At 48.8% G+C, this 26,009-nt stretch overlaps 1 protein-coding gene and 1 long non-coding RNA gene across 5 annotated transcripts in view; one reads left to right on the top strand and one right to left on the bottom strand.

Moving 5' to 3' along the window:
• PRRX1 (paired related homeobox 1) overlaps positions 1 to 21,670 on the top strand; it is a 70,724-nt gene extending 49,054 nt beyond the window's left edge. The window contains exons 2-5 of one of the 4 annotated variants that reach the window (XM_036015427.1): positions 3,213 to 3,403; positions 9,015 to 9,196; positions 12,977 to 13,048; positions 18,400 to 18,530. In XM_036015427.1, coding sequence (XP_035871320.1) covers positions 3,213 to 3,403; positions 9,015 to 9,196; positions 12,977 to 13,031 — 428 coding nt within the window. In that variant the 3' untranslated portion in view covers positions 13,032 to 13,048; positions 18,400 to 18,530. Of the gene's footprint in view, positions 1 to 3,212; positions 3,404 to 9,014; positions 9,197 to 12,976; positions 13,049 to 18,399 lie in introns of all 4 variants that reach the window. The other 3 variants (XM_028530753.2, XM_036015425.1, XM_028530752.2) reach the window with 3 other exon arrangements.
• LOC118498176 overlaps positions 1 to 26,009 on the bottom strand; it is a 161,841-nt gene that overhangs the window by 108,401 nt on the left and 27,431 nt on the right. The window lies entirely within an intron of this gene.

The raw sequence follows: 26,009 nt of genomic DNA, 5'->3' as shown, positions 1-26,009 counted from the left end.
TGCATCCATCAAATAACAGAGTTAGATTTGCCAATTTTTCTGGTTTCATTTGGTGCTAATCTTTTATAACCATGATCCCACCTGGTTAATTAAGGTCATTGTGCTTGTTTTTATTGGAATGTTTGTTGGTAATGTCAGACAGAATTCCTTGTCATCCAAGAAGTCCGTAAGCACCCTGGATTGGGAGCACTGCAATCTTGGTAAAACCGCGTCCATGTCCCCATGCTTACCCTGCGGCTCGGTGACTCCCTCCCACCTCAGGACCCCAAAGGACGAGACGCTTCCTGATGTCCCGCTGGACGTCAGTATGCTAGAAATGCATGTCCCCAAATCAGCCTTCACTGTAGCCACTTTCACAAAAGAAGATTACCTTCTGGCAATAACAACAATACACTGCTCTGTCTCCCTTTTATTCAGTCTAGAATCGGATGCGTTTATCACAGGTCCTTCTGGTACCCCCATCCGTGAGCTGCTACAGTGTGTCCGTCTCCCCTCCTGCGGCAGAGACGGTGCTGGGCCTGTGCTTGTGTGTTCATGGGGGAAACTTCGGGCTCACACTTGGTGATTGTGAGCAAAGACAGACGCACCGAGGGCTGCCACTCAAGCTGTGGCTGTTCCTTCCTGCCTCTTTCTGTTACACTCACTCTTTGAAGAACACTGGCCAGACCCAGCCTCCCCAGACCCCTGTCCCTCGTGCATCTCTTCTCGCCTTCAGCATGATCTGGGCTGGTGTTTTCATTTGTTAAAAACAACAAGAGCGTTCACTGGGAAACTCTTGCCGCAATGGTCTCAGGTCACAGCTATTTGTTCTCTGTCAGAAACTGTAATTCTCCATTTCCCTGACTCCCACGTCAGGGGAGCCTGTGGGTGGCGGTGGACAGGCAGAGGGACTCGAGTGAACAGTGGGAGATGTCAAAGAACTGCCGAGAGATTCTGTAGTGAGTTGTAGGTTGTAGAACTGAGAACAGAACATGCAATACTCTTGTTCACGGCCAGTTAGGCAGCCCACAAAGAACTGGGCTTACACAACAGCACAGAGGGTCAAGACTTTGTGGTTAGTCCGGAGAAAGCAAATCATGACATTGACTTAATAAGGGATTTCTTTTATATGATTAAAAATAATAGCCTACTGTCTGACTGTTCTCAGGCTGGGGGAGGTATGGAAGCTAAGGATGTTGTACAGACTTCCGTCTAATGGGAGCATGAAATGGTGTTGACGTTAAGGCCTGGATGGCCCAGAGGGGCCTGAAGAAGAAGACATACAGAGCTGTAGACACGAAATTTGGGAAAGAGAATGGAAATACCAGGGATGACTTCAAACATGCAAATAGGTACTCAGAGGTGATGGGTCCCAGGTGCTTGCCTTCTAGCGCTGGTGTTGTTGTGAACGAATTTCACTAATAACTAAATGGTGGCATAATCAGGGATGCCTTGGCCTGACTGTTCCAGGCCTTGAGAGATCCCAGAAAGCATGATAATCAAATTGGCTCCATTCTCAAGACACCATAGATCTGACCCTGTTGTGGAGAGTCACGGTGGTGCCTTTGAAACTGAGCCCCTGGTGGAGGCACCACAGAGCCAGGCGGGGATGGGCCCCAACCCGCCAAGGAGCTAAGCGAGTAGCCGCTGAGGGCTTCTGAGCTCTCAGATGTGGTTGAGATCATACAGGTTTTTGTTTCTACAGAAACAGTGTTTAAAGACAAGAAATGTTACCCATTTTCCCTGAAAACAAATTCAACCAGCACTTAGATATCTAGATGCTTTAAGGAATGGGCCATCTCTAGTCCAAGTTCCAAGGGTGTCCTGGTGAGGCAGCCCCTTGGAGAAACAGGTCTGTCATCAAAAAGACCTAGAAGCCCCCGCTGTTGGGCATGGAAAGGCCTGGGCGAGGAGCTCCTTGGTTTCAGCTGCACTGGGAAGGCACACCTGGATCTAGAACATGCTCTTGACCTGCAATAAGGATGACGTTAGGGCCCAGGTGGTGTCACTCGTGTTAGGACCTCGTGATTGGTGCTTGTGGAGTGCTTGAGTGTGTCGTGCTCACGGTCAGAGAGGACCAGAAGATGTCCCATGTTGGAAAAGTAGCCGAGAGCTGCTTGTTGATGTGGAGCAAATGGCCATCTCTCCTTCCTCTCTCACCCCTCGTATTTCTCTTTGGGCCGGTGTCTTCAGGGAGAGAGAGATGCTAGAAGTGTACATCCAGGTCACCAGGCTGGGCATGTGACTTGGGCCTCCGCAGCTGGTGCTGTAAATCTCTGCCACTCGGGCTCGGCGGCGGTGTGGGCTTCAGGGGACAGAGTGACGGGGTGTCAGCAGAGCTGGTGTTCCGCTCAGTTCAGGCATCTACCATTCCTGGGCTGAGTGGGCATGGCAGGCCCCTCTGACTGCTGTGGATGGGCTGCATAACCAGCTGGCCAGCTGTACTTTTCAGGGAAATTCAGAGAAAATCAGGGAGAGAAGTGGACAGGTAAAAACTTGGGGTCATGGTTCTCCGGGTGGCCCTAAGGTCTCCATGCCCTGGAACTCATTGTTGGGCCGAAGCCATGCCAGAGGTCTTGTTCCCTGTTCTGGAGTTCTCACAGGGTGACAGGGTGCGTCCCAGGCCATGGTGGGCGGTGCTACAAGTACAGCCCCGATCCGGGCTGAGGCCCGGGCATCAGCACGGGGCCTCCAGCAAATGCAGGAGAACGCCCGCACTACTGCCATCCCTCCAAGCGGTGTGGGGTGCTTTCCCTCCACGGGTCTGCATCGGTGTCTGGGTGGGTTTGTTGAGGAAAGGGAGCGAGGGGACAGCTGGTGTCCTCGGTTGTGAAGCAAATGAACGAACATAATCTTGTCTGAGACAAATAAGGTCCAAAGCCACGCACTCTTCCTCCCCCAGCTCTGGAGAAGCCCAGAGAGCGTGGGTGGCAGTAAAATTGTCCTTCAGCCTCCTGGACAAAACAGCCTCCACAGCGCACACAGGAAATGTCCCCTGGATGGCTCAGGTCTGGCCCCAGATTCCAAACCACCGCCAAGCACCAGACCTGCTGGGGTGCTTGGCATGTGGACTTCTGAGCACCTCTGCCCACACTTGCACCCCGAAAGTGGTGCTTGGCTATGGCTAGCACTTTGGTAAAGGTGTGAGCAAAGGAAACAATACCTCGTGGTAGACATGCGGTGAAGACGTACGGATGGGGACCCCCAAAATGACCTTAGCTCCTTATCATCAGTGTCTTCCATTCCAGATGACCAGCTGAACTCAGAGGAGAAGAAGAAGAGGAAGCAGCGGAGGAACCGGACCACCTTCAACAGCAGCCAGCTGCAGGCCCTGGAGCGCGTCTTTGAGCGGACCCACTACCCCGATGCTTTCGTGCGAGAGGACCTGGCCCGCCGCGTGAACCTCACCGAAGCCAGAGTGCAGGTAACCCCAGTCCCCCTCTCAGAGGCACGGCTCTGAGGACTATTTAAAACAGGGTTGGAGGTGCTAGCTGGAGCTCCTGCTAATTAATTGGAATTATAAATGGACGACTTGAGGACAGAATCAATTTCTCTTTGTGTTTGTTCTTTTAAATCACTTTATTGTAATTTTTTTCATCACAAGTTGTCCCGCCTATACCCTCTTCTACCTCTACCCACCCCCCGCCGACCCATCACCACACTGCCGTGCCCACTAGTGCCTTTTGTTTTTCACTCAAACCCTGCATCCCCCTGAGCAGCGCCGCCCCAGGCTGTCAGCCTGCTCTCTGAGTCTGTCTCTAGTTTGCTTGTTAGATTATTAAGTTCTTTAGATCCCACATATGAATGAGATCACATGGCATTTGTCTTTCTCTGACTGGTTTATTTCACTTAGCATAATGCTCTCCAGGTCCATCCATGCTGTGGAAAAAGGTAAATTTTTTCTTTTTTTTATGGCTGAGTAGAATTCCATTATGTAAATGTCCCACAGTTGTTTTATCCATTCATCTACTGATGGACACAGGGCTGCTTCCAAACCCTGACTATTGTACATAACGCTGTGATGGACATAGGGGTGCACACATCCTTTTGAATTAGTGTTTTGGATTTCTTCGGATAAATTTCCAGAAGTGGAATTGCTGGATCATAAGACAGTTCCATTTCTAATTTTTTGAGGTGTCTCCATACTGCTCTCCACAGTGGCTGCACCAATCCGCATGCCCTGAACAGTGCAAAAGTGTTCCCCTTTCTCCACACTCTCACCAGCTCTTATCATTTGTTGATTTATTGATGAGAGCCCTTCTGACCGGTGTGAGATGATACTTCATTGTGGTTTTAATTTGTATTTCTCTGATATTAGTAATGTTAAGTATATATTCCTGTGTCTCTTGGCCACCTGTATGTCTTCTTTGGATCTCTGTGTTTCCTTAGGCAGCAAAGTATTTTAAAACGTGAAGCTGAATGCCTTTAAGGTGGGGAGGGGGAGACTACCCCCTCCTCCCCGTGTCCCAGCCTTTCAGACTCATGATACAAACACTGTCCAGCTCAGCCCTTGACTCTGCACGCCCCAGATTTCAATCTGAGCTTCCAGGCGGGCGAGGATATGACCTCTCTGCCCCACCTCAGTTTTCCTCCCCCGATCTTGGAATGCGCAGACCTTCGGAAACCTGTTATGGGCACACGTGGTTGTGGACGCTGAGGGAATGGGGGATGAACACATTAAGAGCACGCACTTAGGAACCTGCATGAAGAGCGCATTCAAGTGGAGGCTCTGGGGTTTCTGTGGGGTGAAGAAGGGTGAGGGCGTGTCAAACAGGGAAAGAGAGAACGACTCTAACATTAATTCCATGACATACCCGCGACAAGCAACGGCACAGCCCGTGACGAGCACTAGTCACGGTCACGGAACTCACACTACTTGAGCCCTCCCACGCCAAGTCCTGTTCTCAGTTCCCTACCAAGCAAATCTGTTCAACCCTCACGCCAGCTCGATGAGGCAGCTAGTGTTCTTCATCTGACAGAGGAAGTGTCACAGAGGCACAGAGCAGCGCAAGTGTTCTGCCCAGCGTCACACGGCTAGGAAGAAGCTGAACCGGGGCCTGAACACAGACGCACAGATGCAGAATTCCTGCTGTGAAGCGCTACGCCAGACTCGGAATGTGTGTCCAGGTACCTCCCTGCTCCCTCTGAGAACGCCACCGTCTCGTCATCATCTGTGTTGCCAGCGGCCAGCTGCAGTTTTGCTCAGGGCGGTGGGCCCGGGCTGTCTTCCCTTCCTGAAGAATTACTGTGTGCACATCCATGTTCAGTTGGGCCGGGAGGACCGCTCTCTGCAGGTAACCTCCCTCCGGCCCGCCGGGGCCTGGAGTGGCCCTGCGGGCCTTGAGGCAGGAGCCTGTCTGTGCCGTGACCGTGGGGTGCCGGGAGAGACACTGGTGAGGTGAGGGAGAGGCCCTGGGGCCCCTCAGACCAAGAAACAGCACGTAAGAGCTGTCCCCATGGGAAAAGGAACCTCACCTGGAAGTGCTCTCCTGGAGATGAACAGTGTCGATGACCGGAGAGGAAAGGTGCCTGGGCACCATGGTGGCCCCAAGGACAGGTGAGGGGAGGCGTGACCATTACCGCTCAGGGATCCCTCGCTCAGGTGGGAGTGCTCATGGGGACAAAACCCTGTGTTTGTGTTTCCACTCTCCCGCCCAAAGCAGAACTCTGAGCTGAGCCCTCCCCCCCCACCCTTACCGCAGCTCTCTACCCACACTCTGGTTCTACTCTTAAACCCCTTCTCGCCTCCAATCCCCGACATCTTTTATGGCCCCAGTGCGGCCTGCAGTGTGTAATGAATAACTTTAGCCCAACAGTCCCCCAATAACATTTTTTAGCAATGAATAACTTTCACCCACAGCACCTGAAAGTACCACTTGCACTGGGGTGACCTGAACTGCCAATGAAGAAAGCTGGCCAGGGCAATGTTAGAAATGGGAGAGAATGTGAAAGAACAATGCTGGGGCTGGCAGCTACTTGGCCCCCTCAAAACCATCACTAAATGGCTTTCTTCTCTGTTGAAACCATCCTCTCTTCCTCCTTTCTCACCCTCCCATGTCCCCGTGGGTTTCGGAGCTGTGAACACCTCCTGTGTGGAAAGGCCGGAGTGCTCCCCCTTCGACCTGATTCCTCCTCAGTGAAGTCCCACCCCTTCCTGTCCGAGCCACGCCCTTCCCAGTCTGGTCTCTGTATGAGCAGCGTTCATCACGGCGGGACAAGCATCACATGGAGCTGTATGTGGGCCAGCTTCCCCCACTGGACTGTGAAGTTCTCTTGGCTGGAAGCCGTATCTTATCATCTTTACACAATTCATCTCTTTCCCTCTGCTTTCCCCCGCCTCAAACATTTATCAAGCACCTATTATGCTATTGGAACTGTCTCTGTGTGTCCGGGGATGGCTGAGCCGCTGCCCTCCCTGAGGGATGTCACAGACTGGGGCAGACAAGACAGATGCGCATATCATGCTGCTGTGATGTAGTAAGATAATTCCTATGCCAAAGGAATGTTCGAGAACTAGTGATGAAATAAATAGTGAAACAGAACAAAAGAATCAGTGACAGAGCAGAGGAAGGAAGGCTCAAATCCACCTGGGAAAAAAGAGTCCGCACTCAGTCAGTGCTGAAATGGTGCCAACTGTCACAGCAACCCTGCGAGTGGGTACTAGTATCTTCATTTGACTGGGGGACAAAGGATTAGAGAAATTAAATACATGTCCAAGGACACATCTTTAAAGTCTTGTAGCCAAGTGGAATTCTATGCGGCAAAAAGAAAGAAGGAGCTCCTACCCTTTGCGACAACATGGATGGAGCTGGAGAGCATTATGCTAAGTCAAATAAGCCAGGCGGTGAAAGGCAAATACCATATGATCACACCTTTAACAGGAACCTAATCAACAAAACAAACAAACAAGCAAAATATAACCAAAGACACTGAAATTGAGAACAGGCCGACAGTGACCAGAGAGGAGAGAGGAGGGAATTGCTGGGGAAAAGGGGGGAAAGGGGAAGGGTTTGTAGGAACAAGTATAAAGGACACATGGACAAAAACTAGGGATGGGGTAGAAATGGGAGAGAGGTGGGGAGGGCTGGGGGGTGGGCTGGGATGGGAGTAAAAGACAAAACTGTACTTGAACAACAATTAAAATAAAATAAAAATAAAAATAAATTTAAAAATTAAAAATAAAGTCTCCTAGCGAATATTTTCATCCAACTCTGCTAGACTTTTAAGTCCTGTTCTTTCTGTGGCATTTCACAAAGGAGGCAATGTTGCAGCTGAAACTTGAAAGGTATGTCTTTTGGCACCTGGACAAAAGGGACGAATGTCAGAGACAGAAGGAGCACCAGGTGTGAACACACACAGATGGGAAACAACCAGCCATGTCGATAGGCTCGAGCCCGGGCAGGAACTGGAAAGATGGGGGGCCAGGTGCATGGGGTCTGAGCTGTACAGGATGCAGTGGGCCTGGTGGACAGAGAGCTCATTCCTGAACAGTCTTTGTTCTATGGAAAGGCATTTTGATTTGATTCTATGAGTGATGGGGAGCCAGTGGATGAGATCTAGCAGGTTCTTTCAGGGTGATATTTGCATTTAAAGTGATAACTCTATTAGCAATGTGAAGGGCACATTCACACAAAAGGGCCGGGAGCCTGCAGAACCAGGAAAGATGTGTCCAGATTGTCTTTACTTACCCCCATGGGGCACCAGTCTCAGGGTACTTTCTGTGAATGCTGCTCACTAGAGTCGTACAAACATCCCACTCTGTGACATAGGATTTCTCTCTGCCATACCTTGTCATGCATTTCTATAATTGTACCTAAAACGCTTGTTTTGCATATTTCAAATTTACATGTCTGTCTTCTAATAGGCTGTGAGCTGCCTAGGAGCAAGCAGAGCCTAAGTCTCATCTCTGTGTCCCCAGCACTTAACGCAGTCTGCAACACAGCAGGCCCTCCATAAGGGACTCTTGAATGAGTAGATGAATGAATGAAATTCCATGGTCATCTGCAGAGTTGTTGGATCAGGAGTCAGATGTCCTTGAGCTCCAACACTCAGCCATTTCTTATATCTGTGAACTTCAGCAGATTGCTTAATCCCACTGAACCTGTCTCCTCGACTCGGAAACAGCAATAAGAAAGCCTGATACATGGACTTGTCCTGATAACTAGAAGTGATGGGTGCAAGGTGCTTATATAGGTTCCTCACCCTCACAGCACTTAGTAAATAACAGGCTGATCACAATGCTGTCAGCACCGGCCATTTCCCTCCAGCCCCACAATCGAATGCAGTCCATTGAACTTCCAGCCTTTGGTATCTTCTTTCCTGTTTCACAAGTTTCTCTCTGGAAGGTCGGGTGCTGCCCTGTCTGTGTCCAGCATGTCAGAAGTGCTGGAACGTTAAGAAGCCACGAGGACAGGAGAAAATCCTTAGTTCTCGTGCCCCTTGGCGGCAGTGCGTGCCCCTCGGAGGGAGGCTGGGGCTGTGTCAGCCCCCACCGTCCCGGGGGACTGAGCGCACTCTCCTCAGTGGCTGCTCCCCTTCTCTGCTGCTTCTTCGCCCCGCAAACCCTTCCTTCTCAAAGCCTTGTCACAGGGTCCACTTCGGGGCCGATGAGGAACTTTCTTTAAAGAGCCCATAAGTATTATGAAGTTTTTGCATTTTGAAGGAACTTGAAAGATGTCCTCATCTCTGTGGCAGTCATGCGATGGGATTTTTCTCTCTCTCTTGACTGTAATTACGACAGGGGTCCTAAGCCCTGCTTTGCTAGCTCGAGGGTTAGTCATGGACCTCACCCCTGGCACCCTGAGAGCCAGAAGCCCCTCGGGGTCCTGCGGTACTGAGTGCCCCCCCTTCGGGGCTCTGACACAGCCCACCAGGGCGGGCTCCGGCACGTTTCTGTTCTCGGGGCAGTGCCAGGCCGACTCGGCGTCTTCCTCAGGAGGGCGTCGTCTAGTGACATCGACCAGGACCTCCCCGGTGTAACCTGCTCTTCTTCTTTCTCCCTCCTGTGCCCTTCTCTCCTCCCGACCGCCTTCCAGGTGTGGTTTCAGAACCGAAGAGCCAAGTTCCGCAGGAACGAGAGAGCCATGCTGGCCAACAAAAACGCTTCCCTGCTCAAATCCTACTCAGGAGACGTGACTGCCGTGGAACAGCCCATCGTACCTCGTCCTGCTCCGCGGCCCACTGATTATTTCTCCTGGGGGACGGCCTCTCCGTACAGGTGAATGACTGGCCCACTCCCCCTTGCTCCACTGCCACACGTTTCTCAGCACTCGGGCACGGTCGAGGCTGCTCGGGCAGCTGGCTGCCGTTTCTTACTGGGTTAACCTCTTCAGAGACATTCAACTTGCTGACATCCCCAGATTTCCGCAGGAGATTACTAGTTGCCCCCAGGAGCGGGGTCTGGGGCAGAAGAGAGGGGGCAGGCCACCTGCAATCTCCTCTTGGACTCAGGAACTCTTGCAAAGGTTTCAAAGATGGGGAAGAATCTAAAAGAAAAGTCACTAAAGCTATGCTCAGAGTCCCTCTTGCAACCATTCTGGAACAGAACTTTACTCCATTTCCAAATTTAAGATAGATCCATTTTGCCATGCTCAAGTAGGAATTGCATTTGTAGGGCTCTATGTATAGGTCCAAGGGCGAACTTCACGGTAATACTGATTTTGAATTAAGATGGGTGGATGGATGGAAGGAAGGAAGGAAGGAAGGTAGGAAGGTTGGGAGGGAGGGAGGGAAAGGGAAAAAGGTAGTGGAGGGACCGAGAGAGAAGGAAAGAAAATCAAAAATCGTTTTGATAGCCACAGTTCTTTGTTAGTAGGTGGGGTGTCTTATGATCCAAAATACCTTCCTATTCTATTGCTAACTCTTATCTACTTATCTGAGGTTCTTTGGGGGTCAGTTTGTGTGGGCTTTTAAAAGTATAAAAACAATGTATAATTTACACTAAACTTTTATATTAAAAAGGTGAATATTTTTAAAGAAGCAAGTACCAGAGTACTATTTCAATGTCTCAGAGAGGCTTTAAGCTCCATTTACTACGCTCTTCAGAGCTATAGGTTGATGCCAGAGGCAAGGTGAGACACAGGTGCCTAGCACACTGTCATCAATACAGGTGCCTTTCTTTGAACCTGAACCTGGATGCTCTCAGAAACCAGATCAGGCTGATGGCAGTGGAGAAAGAATTATTTACAAATTCATTTATTATGCTTTGGTTACCTTTTTATCGTGAAAGCTAACTAGTGGTTTAAGGAGATGTTTTAAATTAATTATAGGAGATTATCCCCCAGGTGATGTTGAACTCCTGGTGTAAAATGCCACACTTGTGAAATGCAAATATTTTTCAAAAGTTAATTGCTCTAATCAAAGCAAAAGGCCTCACCTAAACATTCTTTCTATCCCAAATCAGTTCCTTGAAAGGAACACCATAAATGCATTTGGAAATCTCTTCTAAATACCAGCCTTGTGAAATTAGCCTGAATTGCTTTGGTCTAAGTGCATAGAGACCTCCCCGCACAGGAAACTGGAAATTCTTGCTCTCAGACATGGTACACCTTGCTAATTTCAAACGATTAGTCATATCTTTATGTCCCATTTAAAATTTAAGACTCCTCTCCCACAGAATTACTAGAAACACACTTTGAAGACCATTGTGAAATCACCCACTCTAGTGTTGCAAGTGCAGGAAGACGGCTTTGTCCCTCTGATAAACATCGATAGCGCATACATAGGCTCACTAAGTGGCTTGGGAAATGGATGCGGTCCCAAGCTTGATGTTTCAAGGTCTCTGGTTTGAATTTGGTCACAACCAGGAATTCCTGCTCCCTTTTCTGCCTAGGTCCTACATAGGAACTTTTCACACCAGCTCTAAACAATCCAGGTGGCTGGCCAGTGGTCCCTACCAGTGCGAGGCTGAGGGCAGTCCGCTGCGTGAGCAGGGATGAAAGCCGACCTGAATTTGTGTCGGTTAGATGCCTGGACCTCAGCAGAAGTTCCAGCCCCCGGGCCGGCACCACATGTGTTGTGTATATGGGCATCTCACTGAAATTATTAACATGCAACTTATCTGTGCCTTTTTGGGAAGTGTTCTATTTTAATTTGAAAGATTATGTAGAAACATTAGATACATTTAAAAAATACTCATAATTCCACCATCTTGACATAACTAGTTTGCTTACTTTTGCAATTAGAGTTCAATATTTTATATAGTGTAGACTTAGTGTACATATTATTTTGTATTCTACTCTTTTCATTTAAAATTATATAACCTAGTACTTTTTGCTCATTTCACGGTATACTTTTATATCATTTCTATTTTAGATACAGAGTTTGTAAAAAAAAATAATTCATTAAAAAGTTCATAGAATCTGATTGTTCATATTCTGTATGAAGAGTAAATTAATCTCCAGATATTAGTGGAAAAAATGATGGTTTGAAACAATAATTTAATCAATAATAATGTTTTTGACCCAATGTTGACTGAAGTGTTTCTATTTTGATTAATTTCTAAAAGTGGCAAAAAGCTATTCTGTTCCTCGGAGATTTTTCTGCTACGTTTAGACCCAAAATACTTTATGATCTCACACTTTGAAGCTTGATAGGAAATATAAGCCTTGTTAGGGAACTATACAAGAAAAACAAGCGGTGCAAAGCAAAAGGAAATGATAGAGCTTTTGTGTCATGGAAAATTAGCTCACTACTCCTGTCAGTACTGTTACGGCAAGCTAGTCACCTCAGCTGTGACATGCATTAAAAGTCATCTCTCTTGGTCACCCCCGGGAACACTCCTGTGTGTGAGCTCTGTCCTCACTGTGGTTCCAAAGAAGAGACTGAACAGCTGCTCAAGTGTCAGCCTTCGGCAAGCAGAATTAGACCCAGTGTTCGGGATCCCTGTTTCTGTCCCACAGACAAGGACACCCGGCCAGATTTTGGTTTAAATGACACCTGACATAATGCTGAAACTAGTGAAAAGGAGAAGACTGGGAAACTATGGAAACGTGCCCTTTTGAGTCAGGGTCTGTCTCTGATGAGTGAGGCATGCCTGTAGCACGGTCCACCTTCTGAAGTGCGTGGACGTCCATCCCCTTGGGATGATGCGTGGGGCTTGGCCACACCACCCAGGGACAGCAAGCGGATGACTTTGCCAGGCAGGACAGTTTTCCGGCTCCCATGGCTCTCCTCTGGAGAAGAGAGGAGAAAACCAAGACTCAAACAAAGCACTTGAGTGCATATGGTCAGGATTATGGGATGGGAAATAGCCAACACATATTTTTCTGGGTCTAGAGTGGTGGCCATATAATTTATCATCCAAACTGCGATGCTTTTGAGAGGGAAAGGGGAGTGCTATTAGTAATAACACTAGGACAACAGGCATGGAACTGGGATTGTCCCTGGCAAACTGGGACAGAGGGTCCACACTATTTTAGCATATCATGGCCTTGTTCATTCCCTTGAGCTTGTGAGAGGTGATGCAGTCAGGCAGGCAACTGAGTCCCCAGAGGGAGCCGAGCACGACCTCACGCCAGCACTCTGTCCCAGCAGGTGTCTTCCTTATCTTCCTGCGGCCAGGCGGAGAAAGCTTGTTCCAGGCACACGTGCCCACTGTTGAGCTCAGCACTGCTTTCCTCGGGTGCAGATCACACCAGTGCCAGTGTCACGAACGCTCACTCTCCTGTGGGGGCTGGCCTCTGGGGTGGCCCTCAGGGACCACGTCCAGGACCTTGGACCCTTGTTGTAGAGGCAGGCATCTAGCACCTTTCCCCAGAGACCCCCTGTCCTACGAGAGGCAGAGAATGGCCTGGCTCGGCAGTCTGGGTCTACAGGACCCTGTCCAGAGGGCGGGCTGGGCTTCCAGGAGAACTAAGGACCAATGAGAGGGAGGTTAGCTTTCCTCACCCACAGTTTCCCTCCTCTACCCTCCTCCTCCTCCCCTCCTTTGGTCGTGGTCACCGACATCTGCTGAACGCATTTGGCTCATTTCTCCCTTTCACACTTTCAAAAATAGATCCTCGTCCCTCCCAAGATGTTGTTTACACGAGGGACTTCATAACGGATTCTAACGGAAGACACTGAAAAGGTAACTTGTCAGAGGGGGGAGGGGGCGGCTGCTGGGGGCAGGGTTTAAGTGGGAAATAAGTGTACGAGAAGGTGGGGCTCGCACTCCTAGCAATGAAAGCAGGGAGGTCCTTAAGTGGGGAATACCTTTGGAAACCAACTGCAGCTGCAAGAAAACGTGGCCAGAGCTAAGGGAATTCTGCAAGCCTAGAGCAGGGCTCGTCAAAAATTACTGCATGTATGGATTGCCAGGGACCATGTTAAAATGCAGCCCCGCTTCTGCGGCTCTGACATGGGCTCATGGGATGCCGCACTGTGGACACTTGGGACATACTTGGAAGAGCGAGGCTTTACATGGCCGTAGGGGCAGAGGTCAGAAGAACGATGGTCTTGTCCTCAGGCCAGTTGGATCATCTATTTCTTACACAATCTAAGATTGAGCCACTCAAGTTTTCCTATTAACTGTCTCCCCAGGATGTATAGAATGGATAGGTAAGCAATGTGGATTTCAAAAAGGATGTAGGAAAATCACTGAGACAAGGGATGGATGCGAGGCTTCAGACAGAACGCCCCAGTAGAAAGAAAAGTTAAAAATGGCAAAAGGACCCCTGAACTCCAGGGCAAAGGAGGATTACCAATGAAATGGGGTCTGAGTGTGTCTACTTTGAGAGCTGAATATACATTTTTAAAAGTCGATTTTTTTAATTTTAAAGCTCTGAATTTTAAAAACAATTATTTAAATCACAAAAGGTCACTTCCAAAAGGATTTCTGGGGTGCCTCTCTGAGAGTCAATTTCCCCGGGGAAACCCCCACTGAACTGTCTTAGATGGAGCCAGTGTGCCTCCGGTTCTCGCCTGACAAATGGCCGGGACTGGGGATGGTCTCCAACCTCCACACGCCACAGGCGGAGCCGTGCAAACCTCCAGCTCTGCAGCCTTTGGGAAAATCCTGAGCTGGGAAACACTAGGATCTCGGAAAGCACACAGATGTCTCGGGCTAACAGATCTGTCTTGGAGGTGGAATTCTCAGCAGCTTGTCATCATTTGTCCAAAGGGGCCAAGGAGAACAACACAATTAGAGCTGAAAACCGAGTCGGGTGTTCCTGTTCCCCGCACTGAACTCAGTTATTTTGTGACCAGATCGGGAAGCAGAGAGGCAGAGTCCCAGCTTTAAAACTATCGTGTATGGTAACTCCCGTACTTCCTTCGTGTGTAGCAGCCATTGTAACACGTTCTTCCTCGTGACGACCTTTCAGGGTAGGCTGAAATCATCAAAAATGGTTTGTTCCCGGTGAAAGCAGAACTCTGCCCCTGCTGGTGGCTAGCCCGCTGCCGTGTGTGGCTGAGCTCCGTCTGTTCGGCATCTCCAAATAAGGGGTGGGGGATGTCCCAGCTCACTTCCGCGGGTCTGCTCTGTGTGAGGCTCTGTGTGAGGCTCTGTGGGAGGCCCCGTGTGAGGCCCCGTGTGGACTTGCTCAGCCAACAGACAGGATATGAGCATTTCTTTTTCATGTCTAATTCTTTGGTGTACTTGATTCGGCCTCATAGTTTCTTGGTTGTGGACACAAAAAACTTGACGTTCCTAACAACTAAATGGAAATGTTGGCACATCCTGCTGGAGGAGCACGTGCTCCTGACTCATAGAGCTAAGACCAGGGCATTGGGCCTCTGCGCGTTGGGCGGCAGGCCCTTGGTGTGGTTGTGTGCCTAATCAAGGCAAATCATTGAGTTCCCATTTCATCTTTTTGTCCCAGGAAGCTTGATCCTATATAGGGAGGAGTGGCCCCTTTATGTGGTTTGAATGGTCCTAGAAATTCAGCTGCAAACAGCCTGTCACCCTCCTTGGTTTCTGTCCTGTGAGAAAACATTCCAGGGTTTCGTTTCTTTGCCTAACACAGAGCAGCAGAAGTTCTGACGACATGGAAACAGGTGGTCGTGAACAGTCCGACTGGCAGCCACTCCAGCTCTGTGGCACCTGTTGTCCTTTGGTGAGCGTGTCCCTCCCATCTCGCTTCTGATGCCGTGTTTAAAGCATGACTAAACTGCACCCGGAGGACCCACTCACTGGCCCTGTCTTCGCCGAGCTGGAACAAGTCCTGCTGGTCACTAGCACATCAAAGGACTGCTCCCTGCTTGCCTCCCAGGCATTTTTAGTTCGAGCTAAGAAACAAAAACCATGTCTAAGTACTCAGGGGACACCGACTCGGGATTCTGTAGTATGTGCACAAAATCTCACCGCGGTCTCTACGTGTACAGTTTGATATTCAAAACACTTGATAAGAGGTGGTGAATTAAGACTCTCTTAGTTTATTTCTTATGGCTATGCAATGCTGGAATAATTTAGGTCAATTTTTTTAAAGTTTCCAGCTTCCCTGAACATCTGTCAAAGGAAAATGGTGTCACTTGCCAAGCTCCAAGCGAACTACAAAACTCACTCATGAATATCAACCCTTTTTCGCCCTGTGGTCCTGCTAGTTTAGGCCTCACTAAGCCGGCGGTGTCCCGCAAGCAGCCCGCAGTACAAGTACACGCAGCACGCTGTTCCCGGCTCTGCTAACAGGCTGGCGTGTAAGGGAAAGTATCTCAGCGAAAATCCAGTCTCCTGCGCAAGGGAGAACCCTGACATCCACTCGCCCGGTTTCAGATGGGAAGTGGGTCAGCATTCGTCTCATTTGGATTGTGAATATCTGGCCTGCGCTAGTGAGGGAATTTCAGTGTTTCCAAGACACCTGTTACCACACTGAGTCTTGAGACTAGAATGTCACACGATATTCATAAACTATGCAGAAACTGCTGCAACACTAGTGCTGTCACAGATAAAACTGAAACTACAACCGTAGTGATTTCAGTGTTATCAGTGCTCTCCCAAGAAGTTTTAGTCTTCTGTTCTAGGGAGCCATCCAGTTTCCTTCTTGGTGCTTAACGACTGATACAGGCAACTCGCAACCCCAGCCTCTCTCCCGTGCACTCCAACAGCTCCGTGCATTTCAGGGCTTCCCTCTCACACGGAGGCCTGGCTGAGAGCGCCTGACTTGGCTGACTTTGTGATCTACGATGTGGGCGCATTTCCCAAATCCAATGATCTCTTTTCTGACCAACTCAGATCTTTGATTGCTTTGAAAACTTAGACTTTAGTGTATCCTAGGGCTTCCTTGAGTGGAAGACGTATAGATTTGCATATATTTCTGTCAGGTGCTTGAATGGAAGCATGTAATTCATATAGGAATTAAATGATTATTAATGTATGTGAGTTTGGAAAATAAGTGGAATTTCTTGGTATATTGTAAAGAAAAAACAAACCCATTCAATTTTAATGGGTTGTTCTGAGCACTTAGCTTACTGCTAATCGAAACCTATCCTAACTGGGGTCTCTTTTTCTGCCTCTGACTTTGGTAGACAGTGGTAGAGGTGACAGTCTGTTCTGCAAGTCTAACCTGCATTCATATTTGTTCAATTTTTTTACTTTAAAAGCTATCGTTGATGGCTCTAAGGCCATGCAACCACCAGTGCCTGTTTTTGTCATGTCCTTTCTGATTTTGTGCATTCTATTAAGACAGCAAAATTAACAGGGAGGAATTGCTCCTAAGGATAAAAGCATATTATGAAATATTTTTAGAAACCATTACTCACAGCAGGATGACAGAGAAAAATGACACTGAGCTGGAATCAGTTTAATCATACCGTAGGTAGACATTTCTTAGTCATTCATCTACTCATTAAACGCGTTATTAAACGCCGAGTATGTGGTGGACAGGAAGTTAGCTCTACCTGGGGAGGCAGCGTGAACAAGGCACATACGACGTCAGATCTGTGGCGCTTGCAGCTGAGGAACTGAAATAAGTGCCGAAAGGAAAAGTGCAGGGAGCTATCGGAGAACCCAACTTTGTGCAGATAGTTAAGTTCATCAATCCAGAGATGGGTAAGACTGAAGCAGGCAAAAAGGAAATACAAGAACGTAAGGACCTTTTATAACTCTTCTGAACCTTCTTCCTTCTGCCATAACACACACACACCAGTGCTATAAGGATTTTTAATTAAGAATGTATATTCCCTGAAAGACCTAATGATCTGGGACTAATTATATTTCTTCGAGCTAATGTTCCTGGGTTAATTGCCAGTAACTGAGCTGAAATAGGCTACTGTGGGTCTTGACCACAAGTCTTGATGGTGCGGTGTCCCAAATAAGTATTAATGACAGAGTTTCTCTATATGTGCAGTAGCTTTAGCGTTCCGCCTTTCTGCTCTGTCACCTGATCCCCCGAACCACAGACTCCTGTGCGGCCGACAAAACTGCACTGGAATGCAGGCAATGGAAGGCTGCACGTCATTCCATTTGTAAGTCTATCTCAGTTGAAAGGGATTTTGCTAATCTTAGAAACAAGTAGAAACACCTTCACTTAATTAAAATGAGTTCCCTTTTAACTGTTTATATAAAGTAATGAGTAATTTGCATCCAAGTCTAAGAAGCCACTACTTTTTCCTTTAAAAGAAATGTGTGGATGCAAGTAACAGAAAACCACCAATTACAAACTTCTTCCCAGTGGTATTCCTAGGTCTTAATTACCATCTCTGACAGCGGAACGCAAAACTCCAGGTTTTCCTCAGCCATACGGACAGCGAGACGCAGGCCGGGAATCCTGAAACTGCAGCCTTCGCTAGTTTATCTAGGAGGCTGGAACGTTGCAAAGTTCCTGACCCAAAGGCAGTGCCCAGAGCTACTCCAGTCCTCTTGAGAAGTTAGCAAATCAAGGCCAGTTGGGACGGGAACCTCTGGATTTGGTGATGCTTGCTTGGTACTATCAACTGGGGAATCAAGAGTGGCAGAGAAGTTACCTTGGGCTGTTGAACTGATTCTCTAAGCACGGTATTTCAGAGGGTATTTATTGATCATCTAAAATGTGTTAGAATGAAAGCTTCCTAGAGTGAGGAAGGCAAAGTGCCCTTTTTCAAATGCTGCCTTTTCTCCCTTATTGCTCCTGCAGGCTAGGGACGGAGGCAGGAAGAAGGATTAAACAGTTTTAATTGGTCAGCTGATCACACACCTGCCATTCAACATAAGCTGCTCTCTCCTCTCACCCCAGAAATAAATCATGACTCACTGTATCCAACACAGCGAATGCCCCTCCCCAGCCCATCCCTTGGTCCAGTCCCCACTGCTTTCCCCACCCCCCACCCTTCCAAACACAGCCACCGCTGCCCAAGGGCCCTAGACTATGGAAACCTGGGGCTGTGAGGGACCTCGGAGCTCACCTAGTCCAACCCGCCTGCCCTGCTGGCCCCCGTCCTGAGAGTTGCACCCACCTGGGGCACAGACTTGCCGCTTCGTGAAACTAATGCCTGTTGTTCTCCCTGCTCTCTCCTTTGTCCCTACAGTGCCATGGCTACTTATTCTGCCACATGTGCCAACAATAGCCCTGCACAGGGCATCAACATGGCCAACAGCATTGCCAACCTGAGACTGAAGGCCAAGGAATATAGTTTACAGAGGAACCAGGTGCCAACAGTCAACTGAGGAAAAAAATAATTAAACAGGCCTAAGAAGAAATCCAAAAAACCATAAGACACCTATCCTGTTCTGTCATTTCTTCATCTGCTGGAAAAAAAATAATAAAAACAAACAAACCAAAAAACAGAACTAAAATATTGGGACCATGGCAGAGAAGAGCAGGAGAGGAGACAAATGCAAATTAGTTCACAGTCACTCCTCCCCCCGGGAGTCCGGCACCTCTCGTTCCTGGGTGTGTTCGTTCTGTCTGTCCTTCTGTCCGTGCTTTGCTTCATATACTCCGAGCTTCTTCAGCGGGGTTCAGCCCACCCGCCCCCATGAGTGTATGGGTTTTTAAAAAGTCTACAGCAGCCAAAGAAACCATCTATATATATATATTCTGAATAACTGCCTATAGTCTCCTCATTGATGTGTTTAAACCTCGGTGCCTTAACCCGCCCCTCTTCCCACTTTCCCATACAGAGAAGCTCTAGGAACTTCCGAAAAGCCAGAGCCTTTCTAAAGAACCCGTGCCACACACAAGTCCCCTCCTCCCTGTGTCCCCCTCTGCGGGCCGTGGTAAGGCGTGTCCATCGGCTGCTGGGGCAGAGGAAAGCAATCCTGTGCAGCAGCCGGCCGCCGGCCTGTCCGGCTGGTCCTAAGCAACAAGCTCTAGACCGAGTCTCTAGATTTAAGCTCTAAGCTATCGATAATATCACCATGGCCCCCATCCTGAAAGTCAGCCTTCCTCAGTTAAAGATATTTGTTGCTTTTCAAAGATTTGCTGTCACGGGCTATTTGCTAGAAGAAGTGTTTTTCATTTGAATGAGGGAGAGAAGTGTCTCTCAGAAAACCAAGACCAAGTTGTGAAAGGCATGGCCTCTATCTCCTTGGTGCCTTCGGGTCATTGGGCGCACACCTATGTATACGCTGTATATATTTATATATTTTATATCTATATAAAACATTCTCTCGGGCTGAGTTTGCAGTCTCTCAGACACAGCAGAGCGTGACTTCCCACCGTCAGCGCTGTCACTAGCTCTATAGCATGAGACGGTTGGTGGGGATCTCGTTTCCTTTCTTCCTCTCCACAGCATTCTCCCGAAGGCCACGGAGCATGGCCAGGGCAGCTGTTGGAGAGGGGTCTCATGTTCGCATTAGGGCTCTCCATTAATGAGAAGCGATGTGAGGCTGTAAGCATGTTCTTGAGCTTGCTGCCTGAACTTGGGTGCAATGCTGATACATCCTGATCGCTCATGGGAATTGCGTGGTGGGGGTGGCCAGGAAAGCCGTTTGGCCAGCTGCCCTGTTATGACTCGACAGGAATCTGAAAGACACATGTGGAAGTGGAATACTTCAAGGTTTGTCTAAGTTTCAAAAAAGACAATTGTGGGCTCTTTTTCTTTTCTAATTTTTTTCAAATAGAGTGTAGTGGCTAGGGCTGGGAGCCAGGACTGACCTCTGTGTTTCTTTCCCTTTGTTTCCAGCTGGGCTTTTGTAACTTGTCAGGTGGACTTGACCAAACCATATTATCATGCGGTGCCTCAGTTTACCTTTTTGTAAAATGGGTTTAACAATACTTACCTACCTCACAGGGATGTTGTGAGGCCCTATTCATTTGCTCCTGCATTCTTTCCTATATTCTCTGCATGTCCAGCACTTCGTAGCCATGGGAGGAAGGGGACTATAAAAGTATTCAAGGCTCATGGAAGGGTACGGTACTCAGAGGCCTTGTTTTCTAGCAAGGAAATGCTGCCGTGCTATAAATACTTAGAAGTTTTGCATTTGGAAATGAGAAATAGGTTTATATTTATAGACCTCTCAGAAATCACATCATCTGACCAAAGAATAATTTAAGACACAAAGAGCAGACACATTTTTTACTTATATTTTCTTCCTGACCAGCTTGGTTCTAATAATTTTAGTTGTCAGTAATTAAAAAACTTGAGATCAGTTTTGGCCAAGTGTATCAACTTTGAGTGGCAGGCAAGGAACTTGCGGTTTGAGATGCACTGCGAGTGCGTATTTGTTATGTGCCTTGGCACAGCAGGTTGCGTTAGCAGTAGTAGTTTTTTTCAGTCAAATAGCCACCAATCTGAAAATGTATTTCAAATGTCGATTCTGTACTTTTTTCTATAAGAAGGAAGCCCATTTTGCTCGTCAACCGATTCCCTGTTCTTTTCACCTACTATTCAAACATTTCTTACCGAACGGTTCATGTAGGCTGTCTGCACAACACACGTGACATGCTTCCCAAAGGGTCCCCAGGCTAATTCTTTTTTCCCATCATCTGCTGTAAATCATCAAATTTCAAAGGTACGGTGCATCCTAACAGATTAAAATGTTCTTTGCGAAATCAGTGCAACCCAAGAACTTGGTGAACTTTTGGAGTCTGGGGAGAACACCTAAAGGGGATTTGTATTAGAGTGCAGGGAACGGAAATCACACGTCAAAAAATTTTCCTTGGGGGGTGGGCAGTCTTAGAGGAGGGAGTCAAGAGATGGAGGGTCATGCGAACCAAATTGACTTGAAACCTCTATCTTGACATCCATTTCCGAGGTGAACCAAAAGCCTGACCCCAATGCAAAGTGAAGTTGGGCGGTTCTATCCGCGGCCTGGGCAAGTGATGTCTGGGAGTGCCGTGGAGGACCCAGTGCTGGGCGCCCAGAGGAACGGGCACTGGAGGTGAATGTACACCACAGGCTTCTATTACCTAGGCACTTGATGGAGAAGTCTGCCCAGGGTAGAAGCACTCAGTGTCACTCATTGACCACTGCCTTGCTGCAGGCAGAGGTTTCATATGTGATCTGGAGGAGTAGCCTTCTGGCTCCTGAGCCAGGCATCAGCAGAGGGCGTCAGGGCCACAGAGTTCAAAGGCAAACCCCTGTCACTCACCATCATTATACGCAGATAAAAAAGCATACAAACAATCTGTATGTGTCCCCAGTCCCTCCCAAACAAGATGCTGATTTCTGGGGTACATGGCAGGTTAAATGGAACCAGATGAGGTGACCGAATAAAAAAGGGAATGACATTTTAGGGTATAAAGATCTCATAAGAAATGTAATATGTAAATTATATCTTGCTTTATGATGTAAAATATACATTGTTTGCGCTAGAATAGAAATGATTCCTTTTCAATAAAAAGAAAGAAGGATACCACATGTTGTCTTTTGTTACATACAGTTGAGTTTGCCTTTTCTCTTTGAACTTCAGAAACAGATCGGTCAGAATCTAAAGTTACATTCAGAGAAAAGTGAAGGTGACAGAGACTTATAAGTGAGATAACTTTTTATCAGAGTGTAACATTATCTCCTAAAAAGGAAAATAATCTATTGTTCCTAAAAAGCAAAGACAATGGACGGAGGGAGAGGACGCATGTGTTAGTGTAACAGGGAGGTACAGAGAGAAACTTGTGAGTGTTTAGCTATTTTCCACTAACATCTTTATCGTTCACAATACCAACATCATATGGCAAAACAGACTTCAGAATAAAGAAATAACAAAGCGAAATTTCTTAAGCCCCTTATCATACGTAGCACTGGGTGTGTGGGGATGCGGGGAGTGGGAAACCCAAAGTGGGAGGCACGGATTCTGTTCTCATGCCAACTAAAGTCTGTATCAAAGGTAACTCTGGCATGAACAAATGTGTACCATAGCTCAGGACAGTCCATGTGTTAAATACCACAGCCGGGTGCAGATGAGGAAGGGAGGAAGCGCTGTGGGCTGGCGTGGGCACAGGGACTTGAACTTCATCCACCAGGATCCAGACAGGAGAAGAGGAGGGTGTGGCCTTTAGGTGGGAAAGTGGGGAAGAAGGGATGCAGGCAGAGATACAGAAATGGGGAGTTTGCGTTCGGGAGCCACGGCTGACAGTGTGAAGAGCAAACTCTGAAGCAGAGTGGACGAAACCCTGGAAACTGAGGTAGAGGCTTCATCCTTCACGGACTGGGTGTCAGGCAGGCAAAGAAGTGTGGACCTTTCCTTAAGCCATAGAGACCCACTGAAAATTACTGAGCAGGAAAACAGAAGTCACGCAAAAAATAATTTTAGCAGAATTATTATAGTCAAAGAATGAAGATCAATTAGACCAGAACAGGGATTATACGCAGAAGAACACAGGAGGGGCACAGAAAACAAAGGCTGAGGGAGGAACATCCCGCAAAGAAAGAACCACTGAGACTGCACGGCAGGAAAAGGAGAACAGAGTCCAAGCACCACTGGTTCGGAACCTGGGGCCTAGGAGGATGAATCACTCACAAAAGTGACAACAATCAACAAAAACGGGAGAGACTCAGTTACAGGGGGTGATAATTTCAGTCTCAGATGTATTGTTGAATTTGAAAACCAAAATGGAAATATCCAATAAGCGAAGATACGCAAGTCAGGCTTGGAACCAAGGTTAAGGAGGGAGATAGAAGTCTAGGATTCATCTTCAAGGAGGTGACAACAAGAAGGTATGAGTTCTTCCAGAAGAGAGCGTTGTTGTGACTCAGGCGATGTATCTGACAAGTGGCTTTTGGATGCAGTTTCCACCCCGGGAGGAAGACTGGGGACAGAAGGACACCTGCAGTTGGGAACGGGGCTGCCAAAGGCACTGGGCAAGGGGCTGTTTGAAACCCAGGAGCAGGGTCATTTTGTTTGTCATCCCAGAGTTAAGACAAGAAGAGTTTTCAAAAAGATGGGGAAGTTGACTATACCCAGTGCTGTCGAGTAGACCCCTGACTACCTGGGGACGGAGGAGAGGCCATTGGTCCCGTGATTTTCCTACAGAATTCTCCACCAGAGTGCCGGGGGGCCAATTTTAGGCAGTGCTGGCAAGAAAAAGTGCTTTCAAACTGGAAGCACTGACTACAGACCACTTGCCCGAGACTTTGGGCACTGAAGGCTTTTTAGTAAGGAATCTTTCAGCTATAGGTGGCAGAGATCTACCAAACTGGTTCCAGTCACAAGGAGCTGCATTGAAAGGACACAAGGACACCCCTCTGGGGGTCCCACACCCTGGAATGCGGCCAACACCCTCAGAACAGGCAAGGTGCACGCACACCCTGCCCTGGGTCCCACCCGCACTCCCCTGACTGTGCCCCTCCCCTGAGCAAAGAGTCCCCAAGGCCAGCTGGCTGTGCCCGTCTGGGACCTGCACCCTCCATTGCAGACAGTCTTTCAGCTACTTGAGATTTGGAATTCCTTGTCCAAATGAACCAGAGTCTACTTTGGGCGCCCATACAGACCTCTTTTCCTGAGGCCACTGTGTGTGCAGGTCACAGATGTAAAGGGACCTGCGCATGATGCAGTTGCCACCTGCGCATGCTCCTCTGGTGCAGGGTGTGGCTGGGGGGAGACACGTGCGGGCCACCGGCTTGGGGTAGAGGGCAGACCCTGGAGGGCTCGGGGCAGACCCTCCTGCACTGTTGTGTTCTGCAAAGGGACTCCGAAGCGTCTGAGAATTCTGCGTCATGCTGACCTTTCAGGCCCTTACAAAGGCACACGCATTAAGGGAGGAGGGTAGGCCATGACTGGGTTAGCAGCTGTGAACTCGATTTACACGGGAACGCACGGACGAAACTGCTGTCACCGGTACCGCCGCCCAGGCACTGGTTCGGCCTCTCGGTACCTGGGCAACATACACCCCCTAGACAACCTGGCTTGGCTGCCTCTGACTCCATTTCTGGCGATCCTGTTAACCAGAATCCAACGCCAGAAATCTTGTCGAGTCACACTTCCTGGATCTGAATCCACCTGGCCCCGTTTTTCTCTTAGAAACGGGACTCGCAGCTCGGCTCCTCCCTGGGAGTTTCGTGCAAAGGCTCCCTCCAGCCTCCCACCCAGGACGGGCGACGGAAGAGTTCTGAGCAGAGTTAACCTGTCCTCAATCCCAGGCTGCACCTCCGTGCGTTGTGATTTACAGTAGGTGAGGGTTGGACACCTCACACCGGGCCTGTGGGGAGAGGGCACAGCAGGGAGGTGGAGAAGGGCTGAGAAAGGAGGCTTGTACTCCTGTCTCTAGGTGCTCTCAAGCCCCAGCACGTTCCACTGTGTTTCAAATTCCCTGGCTTTGCCTAGGGAAACCCTTAGCAAAGGGAAGCCCTTTTACGTCTGACAGCGTTTGCTACTGCCTGACCCCCAGAAGTCTGGAGATCTGGCACTGGGTTGAGATCCTCTGGATTCGCAAAACACCTCTGGTCACCTCGTTCTAGATTTGAAGGCCTATGATAAATAACACTCTTATCTATCGAGTTCTGTATGTCTACACTGCCAGGTACATTGCAGTGGCAACTAGCAGAAACTCAGCCAAATTCGGTTGAGATGGTTAATTAAAGGGGACATATTAGGTGGGCGGGAGGTGGGTCACAGCACGAGAAGAGGAGCTGTTGCAGTCAGGGCAGCTCAAGAACCTTGGGTGCTGAAGACCCGGTCCCAGCAGAATGCTCTGCCGGTCTCTCGGGTCTGTGGGCGGGTCTTCTCCGCACAGACTCACATCCATTCGGCTCGGAAGAGAGAGCTGAGAAACAAGCTCCTGCCACAGAAACGCTGGGAAGGCACTCCAGCGTCCTGGCTCGGCTGGCGCGTACCAGCGACCCCAGCACTGTGTCCTGGGGGTGGATGGGGCCTGAGCAGCCAGGCCAGGGCTGCCCGCCTGTGTCAGGCACCCCTTGAGCACAAATGCCACTCCTCTGGTCCCCACCCCTGGCTCTAGTCACTACGGCAGCACTCGGTCCTCAGGCTATTTCCCCCAGCCTGGCAGACAGAGCCCCAGCGAACCAATGGATAAAGGCTCCCCACTCCCATCTACAGATACGACACTGCAGTCCCCACAGCAGGGTGTCCATCTTGATAACACACCTTGGGTCGGCCTCCCCTTTCTACCTTATTACTCCCCTGGCTCCTCATTCCTCTTCCGTGGGATCATTACCCCGATAACCTACCCGCGTGTCGGGCATTACCACCAACCATGCTTTCTGTGGGGCCTGCCTAAGATAAAGCTCTATTCTCTCTTGCCAGGGGCTTCCTCACCAAAACTATGTGGACTGAGTAGTGGGGACCTCTTCTTCCCAGGAGTAGAAGAAGGAGAAATGAAGGCAGACAAAGATAGCACAAATACTACAGAGCAAGCAGGAGGAGAGAAAGCATTTTTAACTGTAAACCGTTTTCCATCTCAATGGTATCGACTGTTTTTTTCTTACAAATGCTGGCTGCAAATACTTCAATTAAAACCATACCAACTCCTTTCCCCCTTCCTGTGGAAGAGAGAACTAGCATTTGGACAAAGCCCGTGTACACTCTCCTGTGCACACAGGTATACTTCAGTGCCCAGCACCCCCTACAGTGTGGGAGATGTGGTCTTCTGACTCGTTTCCGGCCAATGGAATGCAGGCAGAAGTGGCCGTTGATCATGTCAGCCCTGGTCCCGGCCCCCATGGGGACTCCTCCTGGTTTCTTGCGTCTGCCTGACTGATCTGACAACCTCTGATCTGCTCTGGCAGCCACACGCTAAGGA

The sequence above is a fragment of the Phyllostomus discolor genome, chromosome 14, assembly GCF_004126475.2.
Source record: "Phyllostomus discolor isolate MPI-MPIP mPhyDis1 chromosome 14, mPhyDis1.pri.v3, whole genome shotgun sequence".
NCBI classification, from domain to species: Eukaryota; Metazoa; Chordata; class Mammalia; order Chiroptera; family Phyllostomidae; genus Phyllostomus; species Phyllostomus discolor.
This window is presented reverse-complemented; position numbering and strand designations above follow the sequence as displayed.